Here is a 17,125-nt window from a genome sequence, read left to right as displayed (position 1 = left end):
AAAATAAGCAAAACTTTGAAATGTCATAACTTTCTTATTTTACATCCGATTTTGATGAAATTTCAGCATTGTGCTTGTCTGATTTTTCTCTATTGATTCAAACCAACATTTTTCTGAGGTGGACTTGACCTTTAATTATACCAATAAAACATGTATGGCAAAAATTGCTCACTATGAAAGACTAATTTTAAATAAATAACAAGAAGTTATTGACCTTTCCTCTAGTTTCATACAAGGTAGACCAGGGCCCCGTCTTACAAAGAGTTGCGATTGATCCGATCAATCGCATTTATGGAAAGCCAGCAAAGTCAACATATTAAATGCACGTTTGTTCAAAAAAATATTCTAGATATGATTGTATATCCGTAAATTAATTGATTTCTTGACAATGTGGTGTTTTCTCCTTTGTTTACAAAGGACATTTTGCATATTTCCTGTAGAAAAAATTATGACACTGATGGATATCCATAGAGTTACGACTGCTTGGATCAGTCGTAACTCTTTGTAAGACAAGGCCCTGGATAATGCTGATAAATTTATGATAACCAGCAGAGTAAAACCTCTTAAAGACTCAATCACATCACCAAAGTGCACTGTTCGGGTTTTTCAGAATCAATTGTAGCATTTTTTGTGCAAGATCTGACCAGTGCCGTCATGCCTTTTATACCTCATGCAACTCTGCATTTAAGTGCGATTCTAAGTCACACTCATATCCAGTAGCGGACCGTGACCCGGACGAGACAAAGCATGGGGGGGCACTGCATTGTCTGTGAACAATGCTGTGCCCCCCTAATGCTTTGTCTCCTCCGGGTCACGGTCCGCCACTGCTCATATCCTTGTGAAACACCCCCTTGGGTGTTTTATAAAGCTGTTCTTAACTGGGGGTCAGTACTCACCCTGTCCACCTCCTATAGCATCACTCCTGCTGAAACATGTTCTGAGGTAGGCTACTGAATCAGATTCCCAATCATTTTCATTCCCAAATACAGAACATTGTCGCGAACAAGCTTAATTATCCTTAGTTCATTATTTTTTCAGAATATGAGTACAGATTTTTTTTTTAATTCCCTCTTAAAATTGTCGATGAAAATTGAGGCAGCTCACTTAGCAAAAGAATATTCACTTGTAAATTTAGGCAAAATACAAACAGTTTGTAAACTACAGTTTTCGAGGTACATGTAACTCTTGAAGATTTCAAAAGTTCAACTTTTCCTTTTACAAACACATTTTATGAAACAAATCCCCTACATATGTTTATAAAAGGTAGTGCATACACTGTATATATTAGACAAACTTTGTGTCATGGAGACCTGGGGGTGATTCACAGAGACAAGTCTGATTATAAAAGTCTTAAACACAAAGATATCTAATGCTTTATTTCAATATTAAATATGCAGTAGCACACATCCCATTTGACCAATGAACGATACTTTATATACATGTACCACAGGCAAAGAGGAAATTATGGAAGCGTGATCTTAAGACAGACTTAAATCTTTGTGAATCTGCACCAGGTTTGGATGTTTCATTTTAGACTGGATATTTCTGATGACTAAATGATAAGTAGCTGCAGTAGAAAAAGTTATCATGTAAAGGACCAACCAATTAATAGCCTCCTAATAGGACCAAGAATTATATGCTTTCTAAGACCAAGCTTTCTATTTCAATGTTGTAGGCTATATTGTAAAAAAAGTTGTAAAGATCAAATCTAAGGAGATAATGTGATAGCTATTTATTTGTCTGTAAATGAATTCATTTGTATCTAATTCTGTCCTTGTGTATGGTACACTAGCAGTCTGCTTTTATTTTATTAATTTCATTGTGCTGTATAAAGTTGAATAATTTGTACTTTTGTTGGAAGACAGTATCTGTATTACACATTTATACTACCCTATTTTGACAGAAGAAAGCAAGTAACAAAAGTTATATCCTGTAAATGAGTAAAATCATTTTGCCATTTACATGTACATAAATATTATTGAGCATTAGCATTATGGTTAACCTGCCAAATATCATAACAGGAGCAGTGGTCTTAACTCTATATAGCCTGGGCTATTTTAAAATGGCATAGGGGGGGCATAGCCCCCCCCCCTCCCCCCAATCTTGGCGTTGATTGCACAATCACCACAAAACTTTGCAGGCACATCACCAGTGAAACAATAACCCTGGGCTGGATAGGATTAAACTTGTCCTGGAAAAAGATACATGTATCAATTTGTAAAATGGAAACATCAAACCCTAAATATGGTCAAAATATCAATTGCTTCATTTTGTCAAATTAGGGCAGTACATGTATATGCATATCTACATGTAAGCCATTTCACAAGTTGGTGTCCATTACATGTATCATCTTCTGAGCACAAAGTGACATTAAATTTGTGTAGTTCATTTCATTAAAAGCTTATTTCCAATTTTGACATTAAAATTAGTATCAATCCAATACTGATTGAACATAATATTAAAACCGTTAACACTGAATATGGAATACATACATGTACATGTGAGATCATTGATATTCTAATGATTATTATAATTGTTTAATGTAAATCATAATTTTTATCCAGCATTTAACAAAAAAGGGCACTTTACAGGAAAATACACAAAGGGAAAATGAATTGAGAATGTTCACAATCCACACTCAGGTTGCCTAGGAAGGGCAAAGAAAAAGAAATGACTGCAGCCCATTGGCTTCCTTCCCTAATCATGACTTGTATAGCAACATCACCAAGACTTAAAAGATCATGTACAATGTTGATTCCAGAAGTACATCATAAACCCATGCCTGTTCTACCGTATGAGTCACACAAAACTTGACACGTCATGAGTCCTTAATTTTAAGGAAAAATATCTCATGAACACGTACTTACTATATATGGCCTGAAAGAGTATGTTCTTCCAAATAATTTGATACTATATTTATTTGGTATGTGTTAATGCTTGGATGATCAGGAGGTATTCTTTGCAGTGATGTAAATTTTGACTTGCGCCAAAGTAAGGCATGGCTCCAATCAATGAATTCAGACGTCAATGATTTCATAAATCTACAAGGGTTGCATTTAAATTTATTGCAAACCAACTTTCAATAATTACATTAAAATTTTTTATTAATTTTCCCTGTAGTATCAATTCTCAAGTTAATTTCATTGAAAAGCGGGTTTACAAATATGTTTACTAACTCAAGTAGGATCATGACATCATTGGCATGTAGATTCATTCAGTGCAGCCATGCCTTACTTTGGTGCAAATCAAACTTTACATCACAGTGAAAAAAAAGATATACCTCCGAATAATCCAAGTGTAAACACAAACCACATATATATTGGTATCAATTTATTTCTAAGACACTTTCAGACTATGTATAATAATCATGTGTTCATTAAATATTTTTTTCCTTGGAGATTTGGGAGGGGTCAAGTGTTTTTTTTACTCACACTGTAGTACATGTACAAAAGAAGGCCTAGCATATATATTCAAATTCTTACGAATGGATAACACAATTAAGACCTGGGTCCCATCTTACAAAGAGTAACGATTGATCCGATCAATCAGAACTATGGACGGCCAGCAACATCAACATCTGTTATGCATGTTTGATCAAAATATTTTCGAACTATGATGTATTTTCATGCTTTCATTGTTATCTTGAAAATTCACTGTGCTTCTCTTTGTTTACAAAGGACATTGTGCAAATTTCCTGTAGAAAAATTATGACACTGATGGATTTCCATAAAGTTACAAGCGATTGGATCAATCATAACTCTTTGTAAGACGGGGCCCTGACATACGAATAACAAATGCATTTTATGGATGGAATCATGATAAGATCACCATAACAAGGTATTGAATGTAAATAGAAAATAGTACATGTTCTATGTATAATGTATAAACTTGTATTGAAGTAGTCATTATACTAGGACCAGGCTAAATTTATACTTGCTATTGTTTGTATGTTGTCCTGTATTATATTGCAGATGTTTATACTGAATAAATCATTTATTTACCCAGTTGTGAAAAAGTACTTCTGTTGTTGGACATATCCAATTGTTTTCTGTTAAAGTACATAAATATATACTCGTACTGCATTATAACATATATGTTCAAATTGTTAATATATACATCACAGGATTAAGTCATGCATTTCATATTACATGCCCAATCAACTTTCATTATCATGGGAGGCTTCATGGACAACAATTTTTTTTTTCCAAGGCATACAAGGTTCATGTAGCATAGGCCGCGAGTAAGCATTAAAAATAAGAAAATATTAAATGATTTAAAGATGAATCCCAAACGCAATTAAAAACAATGATTGATCAGTTAAATTATTAGTGAGATCACAATAGTTCATAAATTATATTTCTAATCGCTTTGAAAGAGAAACACTTTAATTAATGCATAGTGTCTGGTCAAATATGGTCAGGAATTAACAAATGACCGACGTCACAATAAGGGGGCAACTTGGATGCATGTATAACGAAATACACAAAATGAAAAGTATTTTTGGACTTATTGATAAACTGTCGACTGCAAAGAAATCGGGGTAGATTCTTTTTCTCCAAAATATGGATTGACCAGTCAAATTCTAAAAAAAATCACAAGAAACTGTAATAAAAGTAAGTCTGTAATCACTTTGAAAGAGAAACACTATGATTATTGCTTGGTGTCAGGATTCAACACACATGACTGACATCACAGTAATGGCGCAAGGCCTGCTCGCATTATGAAATACACAAATGAAGAGAAAGGTGAGTAAATGTTTTTTTCAACGAGCTGATAAAATGCTGACTGCAAAGAAATCAGGGTTTTTTTTTTTTCTCTCTAAGTTTAGGAGCTGTATTCACCAACCGTGAAAAGCATGAATAGTGAAAGGCTGGCAGATTGGACGGATGACCACTCACACACACTTTATAGCATCATGAATGGAATATGATAAAATAATCTAAAATCAAACATCCTCAAAGGTAAAGTCACAAGAAAGCTTTATAACATAAGATTAGACTTTGATATCCTCAATAACCCTTTCCTGAGAGTAAACACTCGGTCCTGTTTCATAGAGACTTGTTATAATGAAAAATGCACTATCGGTCAATTAGATTGAAGAATTTCAGTAGCTTTTAACTGTTAGTGCAAAGATGTTATTATAACAAGTTTTGTGAAACAGGGTCCTTGTTCAATGTAAGTAATAAAAAAGGATGAAATTGAAATGAGGAAACAATGTTGCTTCATAATGTTTGTTTTCAAATTTTGATTATAAGCAATTCCAAAATGTATGATTAAATTTCCAAACCATTAACATGTCTGACAAACATTCTAAGCTTAGAATACTAATGCTGGAATGTTTTTTTATTCCTTCAGATAATCATTTTTACTGATATTTTGATATTTTGATAAGTGATTTTATCATCCGAGCGTAAGGTCCGCCTTTTGAATAATTCATACCACACCACAAATTTGGGAGTTCCCACAATGCACGTGGAGTCCAAATGTACATCGCTGTTGAAGATTGCAGCAGCTCCACCTTCCACGACATTGTGCATTTAAACAGGAATACCCAGGAACGTTAAACACGCAGTCTATTGCTCTAATGGTGGATTCCGTGCTCCATTATGTTCAGCACATCCTACATAATGACTTCTCTCAATCTGAAGTCCATCTTGTCACCTTGCAAACCCCAGAAGTCCTTTCTTCACCAACGTTTGTACGTGCCGTCTGAAGTCAGCATCTGCACTTTGCATCATCCTGAAGAAAAATACAAGAGCGTGCAGTAGAAACACGTTTTATCATCTTTAAATAACAAAAAAATATATGTATATATAAACTGATCTTATGGAGAAGTTGGAGTAATACTACTCAATTGAATTCCGTTTTCTTTGAATTTTATTACATATCATTTCAAATGCTCATGACATAGCTACTTGTGGTCAGTATTGATCCTTTATGTAGCTTTGACATTTCATGCAAATCTGACCATTAATTCTTGAGATATTACCTTTACAAGTTTAAGTTAGTAATAACAGTCTACCCCCCCCCAAAAAAAAAGAAATCATTATGCTTCTAAAACTGGATACTCAGATTAAAGAATCAAATAAAATTTATTGGTATGAATATAGGGATCATTTCATAAAACTGTTTACAAGTTGCATATAAGCTTACGCACGACTGTTGGGTAACACAACTTTTGCACCGGGCTTTGTTTTGTCTAAGATATAGGGTTAAGGTTGCACAAGGGTTTAATGTTTAAGGTTTAGGATAGGGTATAGTGCTAAATCCAGAGTTGATGTTGGTCATTCCAACAGTGTGTGGAATTTACAGCAAAGCAATTGCTGCTGGACCAAATGTCATGGATTTGACTGGTGACCCCTTACGCTAAAATGAGATATTTTGGACAATGGGAGTGCATTTCCCAAACAAATCTTATCAGACTTTGAATGTTAGCAATGAGAATTTTAATCTACAAAGATCAGGGTCCCATTTCATAAAGACTTGTAACAATAACAAGTGCAAAATTTCTATGACAAATTTTGAATCAACCAACCACATTGCACGATTTCAGTAGCTTTAAACTGTAATTGCAATTTTTTCTTATTACAACAAGCTTTATGAAACGGGACCCAGATATCACAATCAAAATGATTGAGAATGTGATTTAGCACTTAGGCAGGGTCATCGGCAATGAATCAAGTTGTGCACTATTTAAGCATCTGTCACATTGTTTCGTGCAAGCTTTGAGGGAGCTTTTGCAGGCAAATGCATGTGAGATGCGTGCAAGATGCTGTCAATATGGGCGACCTGCACATAGCAAAACAAGTTCCCTGCAAGTCACATGCAAGGCTTGCATGGAACAATGTGACATGGCCTGTACCAACAGCCTCCATACAGGTGGTGTTTCATAATGCTATTTGTAAGACACAGATGACTTTACACAAGAATGATTCATGTTCTTAGTTGATAATTCAGCTACAAAATACATATAACTTAGCACAAGAACAGGTAACAGTCGTGCCTAAAGTCATGCATAACTTACATTATGTACAGCATTATAAAACACCATTCAGGGGGCCTTTCGAGGAGCCGTTTGCCAATTATGCATGACTGGTCACCCTTTACTTGTGTTAAGTTACCGTATATATATCTCTATGTAGCTGACTTAGCATCTAAGAATATGTTCCAGTCATGCTTAAAGTCTTACAAGACTTTACGAGCAGCTTGAGAAACACTACCCAGGGTCCTATGAAGAATACATACCTTTGAGCTAGATCAGGGTTCTTCTGTAGCGCCTCAAAGAGAAGGGGTATCTGCGGATGACCGAAAGCTTTGACGACATCAGGATCAGCCATGATCTCCTTCATCTTGGCTTCATCTGCAGCCGTTGCTTGCTTGGGGTCGGTACTGCTGGACACGCTCATGTCTGCACCTGGACTATCATGAACTTTGACTTCTTGGACAGGAGTCACCTTGGGGACTGACGGAGAAGGTTGGTTTGATGATGTGGAACTGAGACCAGTAAAATGATCCCCTGTGGAAGAATCACAAAATATAAATTTTCCTTTCACAACAGTGCCATGCTGCGACGTAAGCCACTAAAATCCTCCAACCTGATTGGTCAAGGGGTGTATTTTTCTTGTCAGTTTGCTCAATTTTTGTGTATTTTTGAATTTTATTTCTGTTTTATATAAGTTGATAATTGTGCGCCTTGAGTGTCATCAACAGATATGTGCGCTATATAAATCTTTAATTATTATTATTATTATTATAAAATTGGAAAAGATAAATTTTTTGTACCGATGGCATGTCCAATACGGCTGACCTACCTAGAATTGCACAGAAGTCTTGAAAGAAGGTCTGAATTTCTGGGTTATCTTGGAAGTACTTCATTGCACCCTGTGGGTTGGACTGGAACATGGACATTGCCTGGCTGAAACGAGGATCTGACAGCTGTCGTGCCAAACGAGGATGTTTCTCAATCTTTGACAGAAGATCGTCGTTCACCCAGTCTACGAGAAGAAAGAGAGACATTGAAAAGGTCTCAATGCAAAATTAGGGATTCAAGAATTATTGAAAGGATAAGCATAGCATGGCCTATCTGAAATAATCTATCGAGGTTCAAAATTTTTATTTTTACCAAGGTTTAGCTCAAATTACTGTCTTAAATGCACAGTGAATTCAAGAAATTATCATGAGAAATAAACAGGATTCCTGTAACTGGCAGCCGTCAGTAGGGCATCAGTGGACTAGCTGGTTTAATGTAGGCATACAACAGTTAATAACCTATAATCCTAAAATATAAAAAAATAACCCTTGTAAGTTTCAAAAGAGTACTGAGTACTAAGCACTGTAAATGAAGTAAGAAAGACACTCCCAGCATAAGTGTTTTCCTTGTTGACCACCGGTGGCCACACAATATTACCTTTGTTTTCAAGAAACGGAGCACTGGCCTTCAGTGCATCCTGAACCTCCTGGATCCTCTGTGCTCCGTTCTGTGCACCATCACCTTGAGGTTTGATGAGCGGAATATCTTCAAGACCTTCACCTGATACAGCTGTCTGGGCCTTGTTTGATGGCTCTACGAGACGGCGCTGTTTAGAAGTTTGTGAAGAAGCTTTTCCAGATGATTTGGGTGCAGAACCAAAGAGAAATCCTTTTTTCAGGCCTCCAAAGGACTTGGCTTTAGAGGAAGCTGATTTGTTGGTCTGAGGTGGTGTCTTTTGTAGAGATGGGGGAGTGAAACACATGTAAATACAAGAGTCTTATCTCTTTTGGAATTCTCTAAAATCATAAAGATGGTTTTACGATACATTCACAATTATTGTGGAGTGTTGTGGGCCAGTGGATTAGTCTTCTGACTTTGAAACAGAGGGTCGTGGGTTTGAATCCCAGCCATGGCGTAATTTCCTTCAGCAAGAAATTTATCCACATTGTGCTGCACTCAACCCAGGTGAGGTGAATGGGTACCCGGCACAATTAATTCCTTGAATGCATGAGCACTGAAAGACGGCTCGAGCTAAAGCCGGGTAATAATAATAACATCATGCCTCTGAATAGAATACTTCTAGATAGATGGCGCAATATAAATGCCTATTATTATAATTTAGTATAGTTATGTTGTACACAATAAAATTCCATGCAAACTGCATCAATTTTTGCTGTAAAAGTACATTTCAGTAGTTTTCCTGTCAATGTTTCTTCTAAATATTGTTTATAATTCCTCTTTTTAAATCTCCAATGCTGTTTATGCAGGTAGTATGTAATTTTGATCAATATTGATTCTGATTTTATTCTGACCAACAAATTAAAAGGGTTTTCAGTGAGTTTAAAAATTAACAGTACGCAAGTAGTGCTCTTATTGTAACATCACTTATTCATATCAATCCTGAAAATAGTTGACAGCATAATCAACCACATTACTCACTTTCTCTTTTAAAGTGATTGGCAGACTTCATTTACATAACCAGGACATCTTCCAGGGATCTCATTTGTACTTCAATGATTAATACTTCTTCTTCCCTGCGCTTGAGATTCATAAATGTTTAATTCTTCAATTCTCACACACAGTGCAAATTGTCTAGTCATCTACCTAACATACAAGAGATTAGGCCTCTCATGATAATGAACATGGGTAGCGCAAGTTTGAAACAAAAGAATCTGATATATTCAGAATCTTGATGGTCATCTTCAATGCACAGACCATAACTGGATTTTTAATCAACAAGTGTAACTTGAGAGAAGTTTAGCACATCAATTTTCCTCTAGAAGTCTGAAAATTCATACCACTACATGTTCCAACAAGGAAGAGATTTACAAAATACCCCAATGGCATGACATTGAAAAATATAAAATATACGTACCTCAGTCTCTGTTTCCTGTTTTGTAGCTTCCTGTGTTACCCTCTGGCTCTGGGGTTTTTCTTCAACTTTTGGAGAACAATGGACTGATGATGATTTAATTGAGGATGATGATGATGAAGATGAAACCACGCCCTTTTTCTCCTTCATTTTCTGTAGTTGATGAGCTTGTTCCAGAAGCTCACTCATGTCCTCTAAAGGAGGTACCTCTGCATCAAATTAAAAAAAAACAAGTTTGTGTGATGAGGTTCATGAGTACAGACACAGTTCATAATTTGGGGTTTTAAATTAAGAAAATCCATTTATTAGGATGACAAAACTCTTCGTAGTTCCTGGGTACTGCAACACAAAGGTTAGCAATTAATTGTACGCTTGATTTTGATGACTGATTGTACATAACAGATAGATAGATAGATAGATAGATAGATAGATACATACATACATACATACATACATACATACATACATAGATGAAATATGGTTTATTTGAATCAAACAATAAGTGTACGAATCTCCATGCATCGTAATTTGACAACTAAATTGTGCATTGGATTACAAAAGTATTTTTACATGGTAAAATCTCACATAATAATAATGAAACTTAATGTAGTATAAGGAAACATTTAACAGTGAGATAAATTAATTCAAATTAAAAAGGGATAGTAGATAAGAGAATGAAAATGGAAAACAAGGGGGATTATAATGAATCCATAAACTTAACATTTACCTAAAATATATACGAAATATGTAGCGATGAACAACCCTGATTGCATACAGGTATGTGGTTATTGCAAACTAAGCCTATATGAGGTAAAGTTTTGAAAGTGAACAATAGATTCAGTTTTATTTAATTTTGTTTTTAAAAAATCATGTAAACAAGGTGTAATGAGCCTGATTAAAATACAAACTACCATTTCACATCATGCCAGTTGGTTGTACATTGGAATTATAAAGAAAAATAGAAGAGCAGCAAGTTTTAGTGGCAAATTTTTATTATTACATTCTGAAGTAGGCCTATTACATAAATGTCATTGCATTTTCAATCTTGAATAAATAAAACTATTACAAATTAATCATTACATTATAAAATTACAAAATATAAAATTATCAATTAACTTATTCCAATTATATTTTTCATAATTTCAAATTGAGTACGGTAACAAAACACATTTATTATATTCATATTCAGTCTTCAGTTATCAGTTTGAATTTATCCTCTAGGCCTATTAACATAGAGTTCAATAATATGAGTTCAAACAGAATTCAATAATTTTTTTCATGAACAGAATGGGGCTGTTTTCTATTGATTAGTACGGCAGCTCGGCTCAACATAACGGTTTACCTTGATCAGATTTTGTGTAGGCCTGTTTTCAGTGAACGAGGCATTACCTACCGTAGTTCAGATCTAGATGCTTTGATTGCATAGTTAGTGCTCGTCAGACTCAGAAACCTAAGCCAAGGGGATTACTGGCACAAAACTGCCCCTAATTTAACATACCTTCAGCATTGAATTCCTCCATTGTTTTGTCTCAGAATGTCGTGGGTACACTGACTTCTGTCTTTGACTTTGAAATGGAGTCTCGAGTCTCAGTCTATGATCTTCCTGGCAACACCATCAACAAAACGTCAAAAGGCACAATCACCATGATCACAAGAAGATATGATCTAACTGTAAGTGTAAGATGATAGTTGATAGATCCACTTTAATGTATAGTTAGGACAGCTCGACAGGTCAAACATGAAACAATTCAAAAGTCAACAGTCTCAATTCTCAAGACTCAAGTCAACTAAGATAAAAAAAAAAAAATAAAATAAAAAAAACATGGTGTAGGTCTAGATAGATCTAGGCCCCTATAGCTAGAATTTCAAAACTTTAACAACACAACGAGGAAGCAACTCTGTAAGCAGTTCTCGTGACGCTGACGAGTTTATTCAAATAAATAAGAGCGTGAATTATCAAATAACTAGGTCGAAATTGGGGGCGACTTACATGAAGCTTGTGTCGCACGTCGGTGTGGACTGCGAGAGCTCAAGCGGAATTCGTAGTGCGCGGCGGCCGCCGCCGCCCGGTCGGCCGGCTTCGTCTCGCGCTCGAGCTTGCTTCGCAAAGGCTGGGTCCACGACGCTGGTGCCAGTCATGGCAACGTATTAACTCCTCCCTCTTTTATTTCGGGGAACTCCCATAGTAGACTTGTTAAGAGGTTGAACGCTGCATTTTTTAGTACAAATGTCCCACTTGGCACAAATGTTCCTTGAGTCAAAAGAAAAAGATTCATCCAAAGAGACACGCTGTATCTATGCAAATAAGCAAGTAATTTGCATAAATTTGCATATTATGTCAATATAGGAAAAACAAGTAATTCAGAATAAATATTTCACCAGAACTGCCCTAAAATTGGAAATAAAGACTTAGGGTAAGACAGGGAAGAAAACTGTCATAAAATAATTGGGCTATCCTTGTTTATTATTACCTAATTTACATAAATTATGCAAATTATAATTTACAAAAGAGTATTTTTTCAAGAATCCTGAACTGTTTTAGAAATAACGGCAATTAATACGAAATGTCAACATTCTACATGAAAGAGAATATATTAGCGAAAACATCGATATGTTTCATGACAGTATTAGTGTCTTAATTTGCTTAGAAAGAGGGCAAATATGTCAAAATGTATGACGTGATATTGCGCTAAAACGAGACCAAAACATCCTCTATGTCACAGTCACACTCACGAATCGGACAATAAAGCGATCAATGGTATGTCATTCGAGATAACACAATCTCAACACAATAGCTTCCATCGGCTTCTCGTATCGCTTTTGTTGGTGTGTCTGCCACATCGTAATCTGTGATACACACGGGCAAAATGCATTTCGGTATCGGTAAAACATTATTAATTTTGTTTTATTTGTTTCTCTTGGAAAATTTACAGGAGACATTGCTTTGCAGGTTACTGCTTAAATGAAGCTCTGGCACATGAATCCTGACGAATGTAACCTACCTCAATCCATATTTTAACTTTGTTAAAATATATATCTTTTGGAGACCCCAAAGTGGCAAAACTGCATCTCCCCGCATTCCCGCTACTTTACAAAACCAGTTTGACTTGTATTATCTACTTGGAAAACACAGATGTATGAGACATCAGACAACATGATTCCTGAAAAAAATATTTTTGTTTATTTAAGCCAACGGGAGCCTTTCGAATTTACCCCATCCCCTCTCCGTATTTCGACTTTAAATACCAAAAAATATCTTGTTTTAAAGCCATCGGCAAGGCAAATTGCGTTTTTTTGTTATAATAAAGCAACTTTTATATCTATATCTTTATATTTACATTCATCATTATTGATATTATTATAATTATTATTAATATCATTATTGTTATTATAATTATTATCAGTTTTATTATTGTTATAATTATTATTACTATTATTGTTCGGCCGTTTGTAATAGTGCTCTAGCACAGTAAAGGCTATAACCCAACAGGAGCATGCCTAGGATACCCTTTCCCTTTTTGGTTTTATGTATTAAAAAATAGTTTATTGTCTTTAGAACTCTTAAAAGATTACTTTTGTTTGTATTGATACCTTGGAATAGATTGAGGAGAAAATACTCTTCAATTGACATGTAGAGGAGCTGTGGTAAATTGAAGAACAGCCACACGGCCCTTTATTGATTCCACTCTATGTTGAATTTAAATATTTTGAGAGCCCAATCGGAAGAAAGATACATTTCTTCTCAGTGACGTACCGTGGGCCACGGCAATGGGGGGGGCACCAGCAAAAAAATCGAGTCACTTAGGGAGCGAAGCGCGCTAAGTTTTTAGGTATACTGACCTAATAGAAACATTTTAAGGACATGCAGTGCTATTAAACGGATATGTATCTCACTGATTGAATAATGTGAGCGCGAAGCGCGAGCTGAACATTTTTTATATTCAGACCTAAAAAGGGACATTATAAGCAATTTTTTTTGTAATCATGATATGTACCTGCCTCGCTATACAATGCGAAGCGCGAGCTGAAATTTTTGTATATATTGACCCAAAATGGGGAATATATTTTAGGAATCCATTAAGATTATACATATCTCAGCAAAGTCATCTAATGCTAGTACCAACCTTTGTTGATTTTTTTACAATTACATATAAACACATTAAGCATTTTTTGGAGACATGGTAATCATGATTATCATACGCATCTCACTAATCAAATACTGCGAGTGCGAAGCGCGAGCTGAAAATTTCGGAAATTCAGACCTAAAGAGGGGCATTCTAAGTCTTGTTTGTTTGCAGGAATTCACTAAGACTGTACGTATTTCATTAACCAAATGATGCGAGCGCGAAGCGCGAGCTGAAAATTTTTGATATTGAGATCAGAAAACTAGACATTTTAAGGACTGATTTTAGAAATTCATTGAAGAGTTGACATCTCACCAAATAACTAATGCGAACGTTAGCACGGACAGGAAATGATTTATATTAGACCTTAAATAGGGCAATCAATTTAAGTAGTCATAAAAAATAGCAAATGTCACTACATGAAAAAATTATGACTCGAATTGCGAGGTAATGTATTTGGTGTACAGTATTGATTTGAAAACAGGAGGTTTTAGTACATCAGGATTATTTATCTCTTTAAACGGTATATGCCAGCACCAGGAACAATAAAGTCATAGGCCCTGTGAGCAAATAATGTTTCATAAAGTTTGAAAAAAAATGCTTTTTCATGTAATATAACATAATTATAATATAATATAACATTTATAATGAACATAATTTCTTCTTACCCCACTACGTTTCTCTTCCTTTCTCCCGCTTTTTCTTCCTTTCCCCCTTTTTTTGGCCAGCCGATTGGGGGGCACGTGCCCTCCCATGCCCCCGTAGTTACGCCACTGTTTCTACTACACACAGTAAAGCCTCTTTGCGTTCTCCTCTTGAAAAAAAAAACATAGAAGGCATTGTTTTATTTCTCATAATATAAGTTCGTGTACGTGACGGTGGCTTGTCGAAGTTGCCAAAAAACCGTTTATTTTGTTTTGACAATATATATTTAGAATATCGTCTAAATGAAGCCCTCATCTGGAAAAGGGCACTTATTAAAGGCAGCATCTACATTATATAGAGGAGGCCTTGGCACTTGGAAGAGGCTGAAGCTTGTTTGATTTCTTGGGACCAAAATTTTACATTGAACCTTTTTCGTTTTTCAAATTTACATCAATACATTTTACAGGAAATAAACAAAAAGGATTGCACTACAAAATGATTTTTTGGGGTAACGTTTCTTTTTCGTTTTGTCACATCTGCCGGAATTCCAGGGGGTGCTATCTATCGAGAATAACACACGCAGCACATTTTGCTTGTCAAATATATTTTCGTCAAAATGACCTTTAATTTTTAAGTAATAGCGTTTCATTTTTTCGCTTGTCAAATTTTCCAGACCGTTGTCCCCCTACCTTTTGGGAGAAATTTCCGCCCCTGATACAAAGAGAAGTAATCTTTTAAGAGTTCTAAAGACAATAAACTATTTTTGAATACATAAAACCAAAAGGGAAAAGGGTATCCTAGGCATGCTCCTGTTGGGTTATAGCCTTTACTGTGCTAGAACATTATTACAAACTGCAGAACAATAATAATAATAACATTAATAATATTATTAATATAGATAAATATGAAATATAGATATAAAAGTTGCTTTATTATACCAAAAACGCAACTTGCCTTGCCGGTGGTTTTTAAACACGATATTTTTTTATTTAGTGTCGAAATACAGAGAGAGGATGGAGTAAATTCGGAGGGCTCCCGTGGACGTATAGGCTTAAATAATAAAAAAAAAAACTCTCTTCAGGAAACATGTTCACTGATGTTTCATACATCTGTCTTTTCCAAGTCGATAATACAAGTCAAACTGGTTTTGTAAAGTAGCGAGAATGCTGCGGGGGAATGCAGTTTTGCCACTTCGGGGTCTCCAAAAGACATAAATTTTAACAAAGTTAAAATATGGATTGATGTGGGGTACATTCGTCATGATTCATGTGCCACAGCTTCATTTAAGCAGTAACCTGCAAAGCAACATCTCCTGTAAATTTTCCAAGAGAAACCAATTAGAAACAAATAAAACAAAATTAATAGTGTTTTACCGATACCGAAATGCATTTTGCCCGTATGTATCACAGATTACGGTGTGGCAGACACACCAACAAAAGCGATACGAGAAGCCGATGGAAGCTACTGTGTTGAGATTGTGTTATCTCTTTTTTTGTTTTAAATCATATTTATTTCTTCCTCATATCACATGTAAAAAAAAAATATATACATATATAACATGACATTAAAACTTAATTGTTTCAAGTTAACACATTAACATTTTAACATGGTGAGAAAAGGAATATATATGAATTTCAAATGTAAACTTAAAATTAATCTGCTCAAATTTTTTTTTAACAACTTATAATCACGAAGGGATAAATACAGAACAGAATCCGGGTACAACAGCAAAAATCTAAATTACGGAAATAAACTTATAATCTGTATATAAAACTCAAAATTCTCCATACTCTTCAATCAAACTGATTAATGAGGAAGTTATATTAATAAAAAAACATACACACAACTTAAAACCAGACCCTTAGCTACACTTAACCCCCCTACCCCCATAAACTACAAATAAAGAATAATAATAATGGTAATAAAAAAAAAAAAAAAAAAAAACCTAAGTGGTGGAAGACTGTGAGGCTGATTCGTCAAAGTGCTCCCATTTTCTTAAATGAAATGCCAAGGTTCCCCTTTCCGTTGCAAGCCGTTTCTCTTCTTTTCTATTTTCAATTAATTTATCTCTAATTTCCTTTACATTTGGAGGTAACCCCTTTTCCCTACCATGGAAGATCATGAATTTTATCAAAATCATAATGTGGTTTAATAATTGTTCTGTTTTTACATTAGTCCCATTTATTCCAATATGAATTTGTTTCCAAGATATTCTCCTAAGAAACGGTAAGTTTAATTTATCAGCACATTTCTCCCACAGTCTTTTAATTATATTACATTCAAAAAATACATGTTGGTATGTTTCTTCTGAAGTATTACAATATGAACACAACCCATTTATCCGAAGTTTGAATCTGTGTAGATGATGGTTCGTATAGACTATTCTATACAATAATTTAAACTGAAACTCTCTCAATTTGCAAACTAATGTGCACAACCTTGGTCGAACAAAAATCTTTTCCACTTCCTTAACTGTTATATTATAAACTTCCATTAAGTTATAAAAAGCAGAGC

General features: G+C 35.0%; 1 protein-coding gene across 1 annotated transcript; it reads right to left on the bottom strand.

Annotated features, from left to right (window-relative positions):
- Nucleotides 1-5,643: 5,643 nt before the first annotated feature.
- Nucleotides 5,644-11,488, bottom strand: LOC121413416. The gene is made up of 6 exons (XM_041606229.1): nt 11,341-11,488; nt 9,846-10,051; nt 8,408-8,705; nt 7,812-7,994; nt 7,246-7,516; nt 5,644-5,739 (listed from the first exon to the last, which is right to left on the bottom strand). Exons 1-6 carry the CDS (start codon nt 11,360-11,362, stop codon nt 5,658-5,660), a joined length of 1,062 nt encoding a protein of 353 aa, XP_041462163.1. The 5' UTR covers nt 11,363-11,488; the 3' UTR covers nt 5,644-5,657.
- Nucleotides 11,489-17,125: the final 5,637 nt, after the last annotated feature.

The sequence above is a fragment of the Lytechinus variegatus genome, chromosome 4 (assembly GCF_018143015.1).
Source record: "Lytechinus variegatus isolate NC3 chromosome 4, Lvar_3.0, whole genome shotgun sequence".
In the NCBI taxonomy this organism is placed as follows: Eukaryota; Metazoa; Echinodermata; class Echinoidea; order Temnopleuroida; family Toxopneustidae; genus Lytechinus; species Lytechinus variegatus.
The sequence above is the reverse complement of the archived record's forward strand: the minus strand, read 5'-3'. Positions and strand labels throughout refer to the sequence as shown.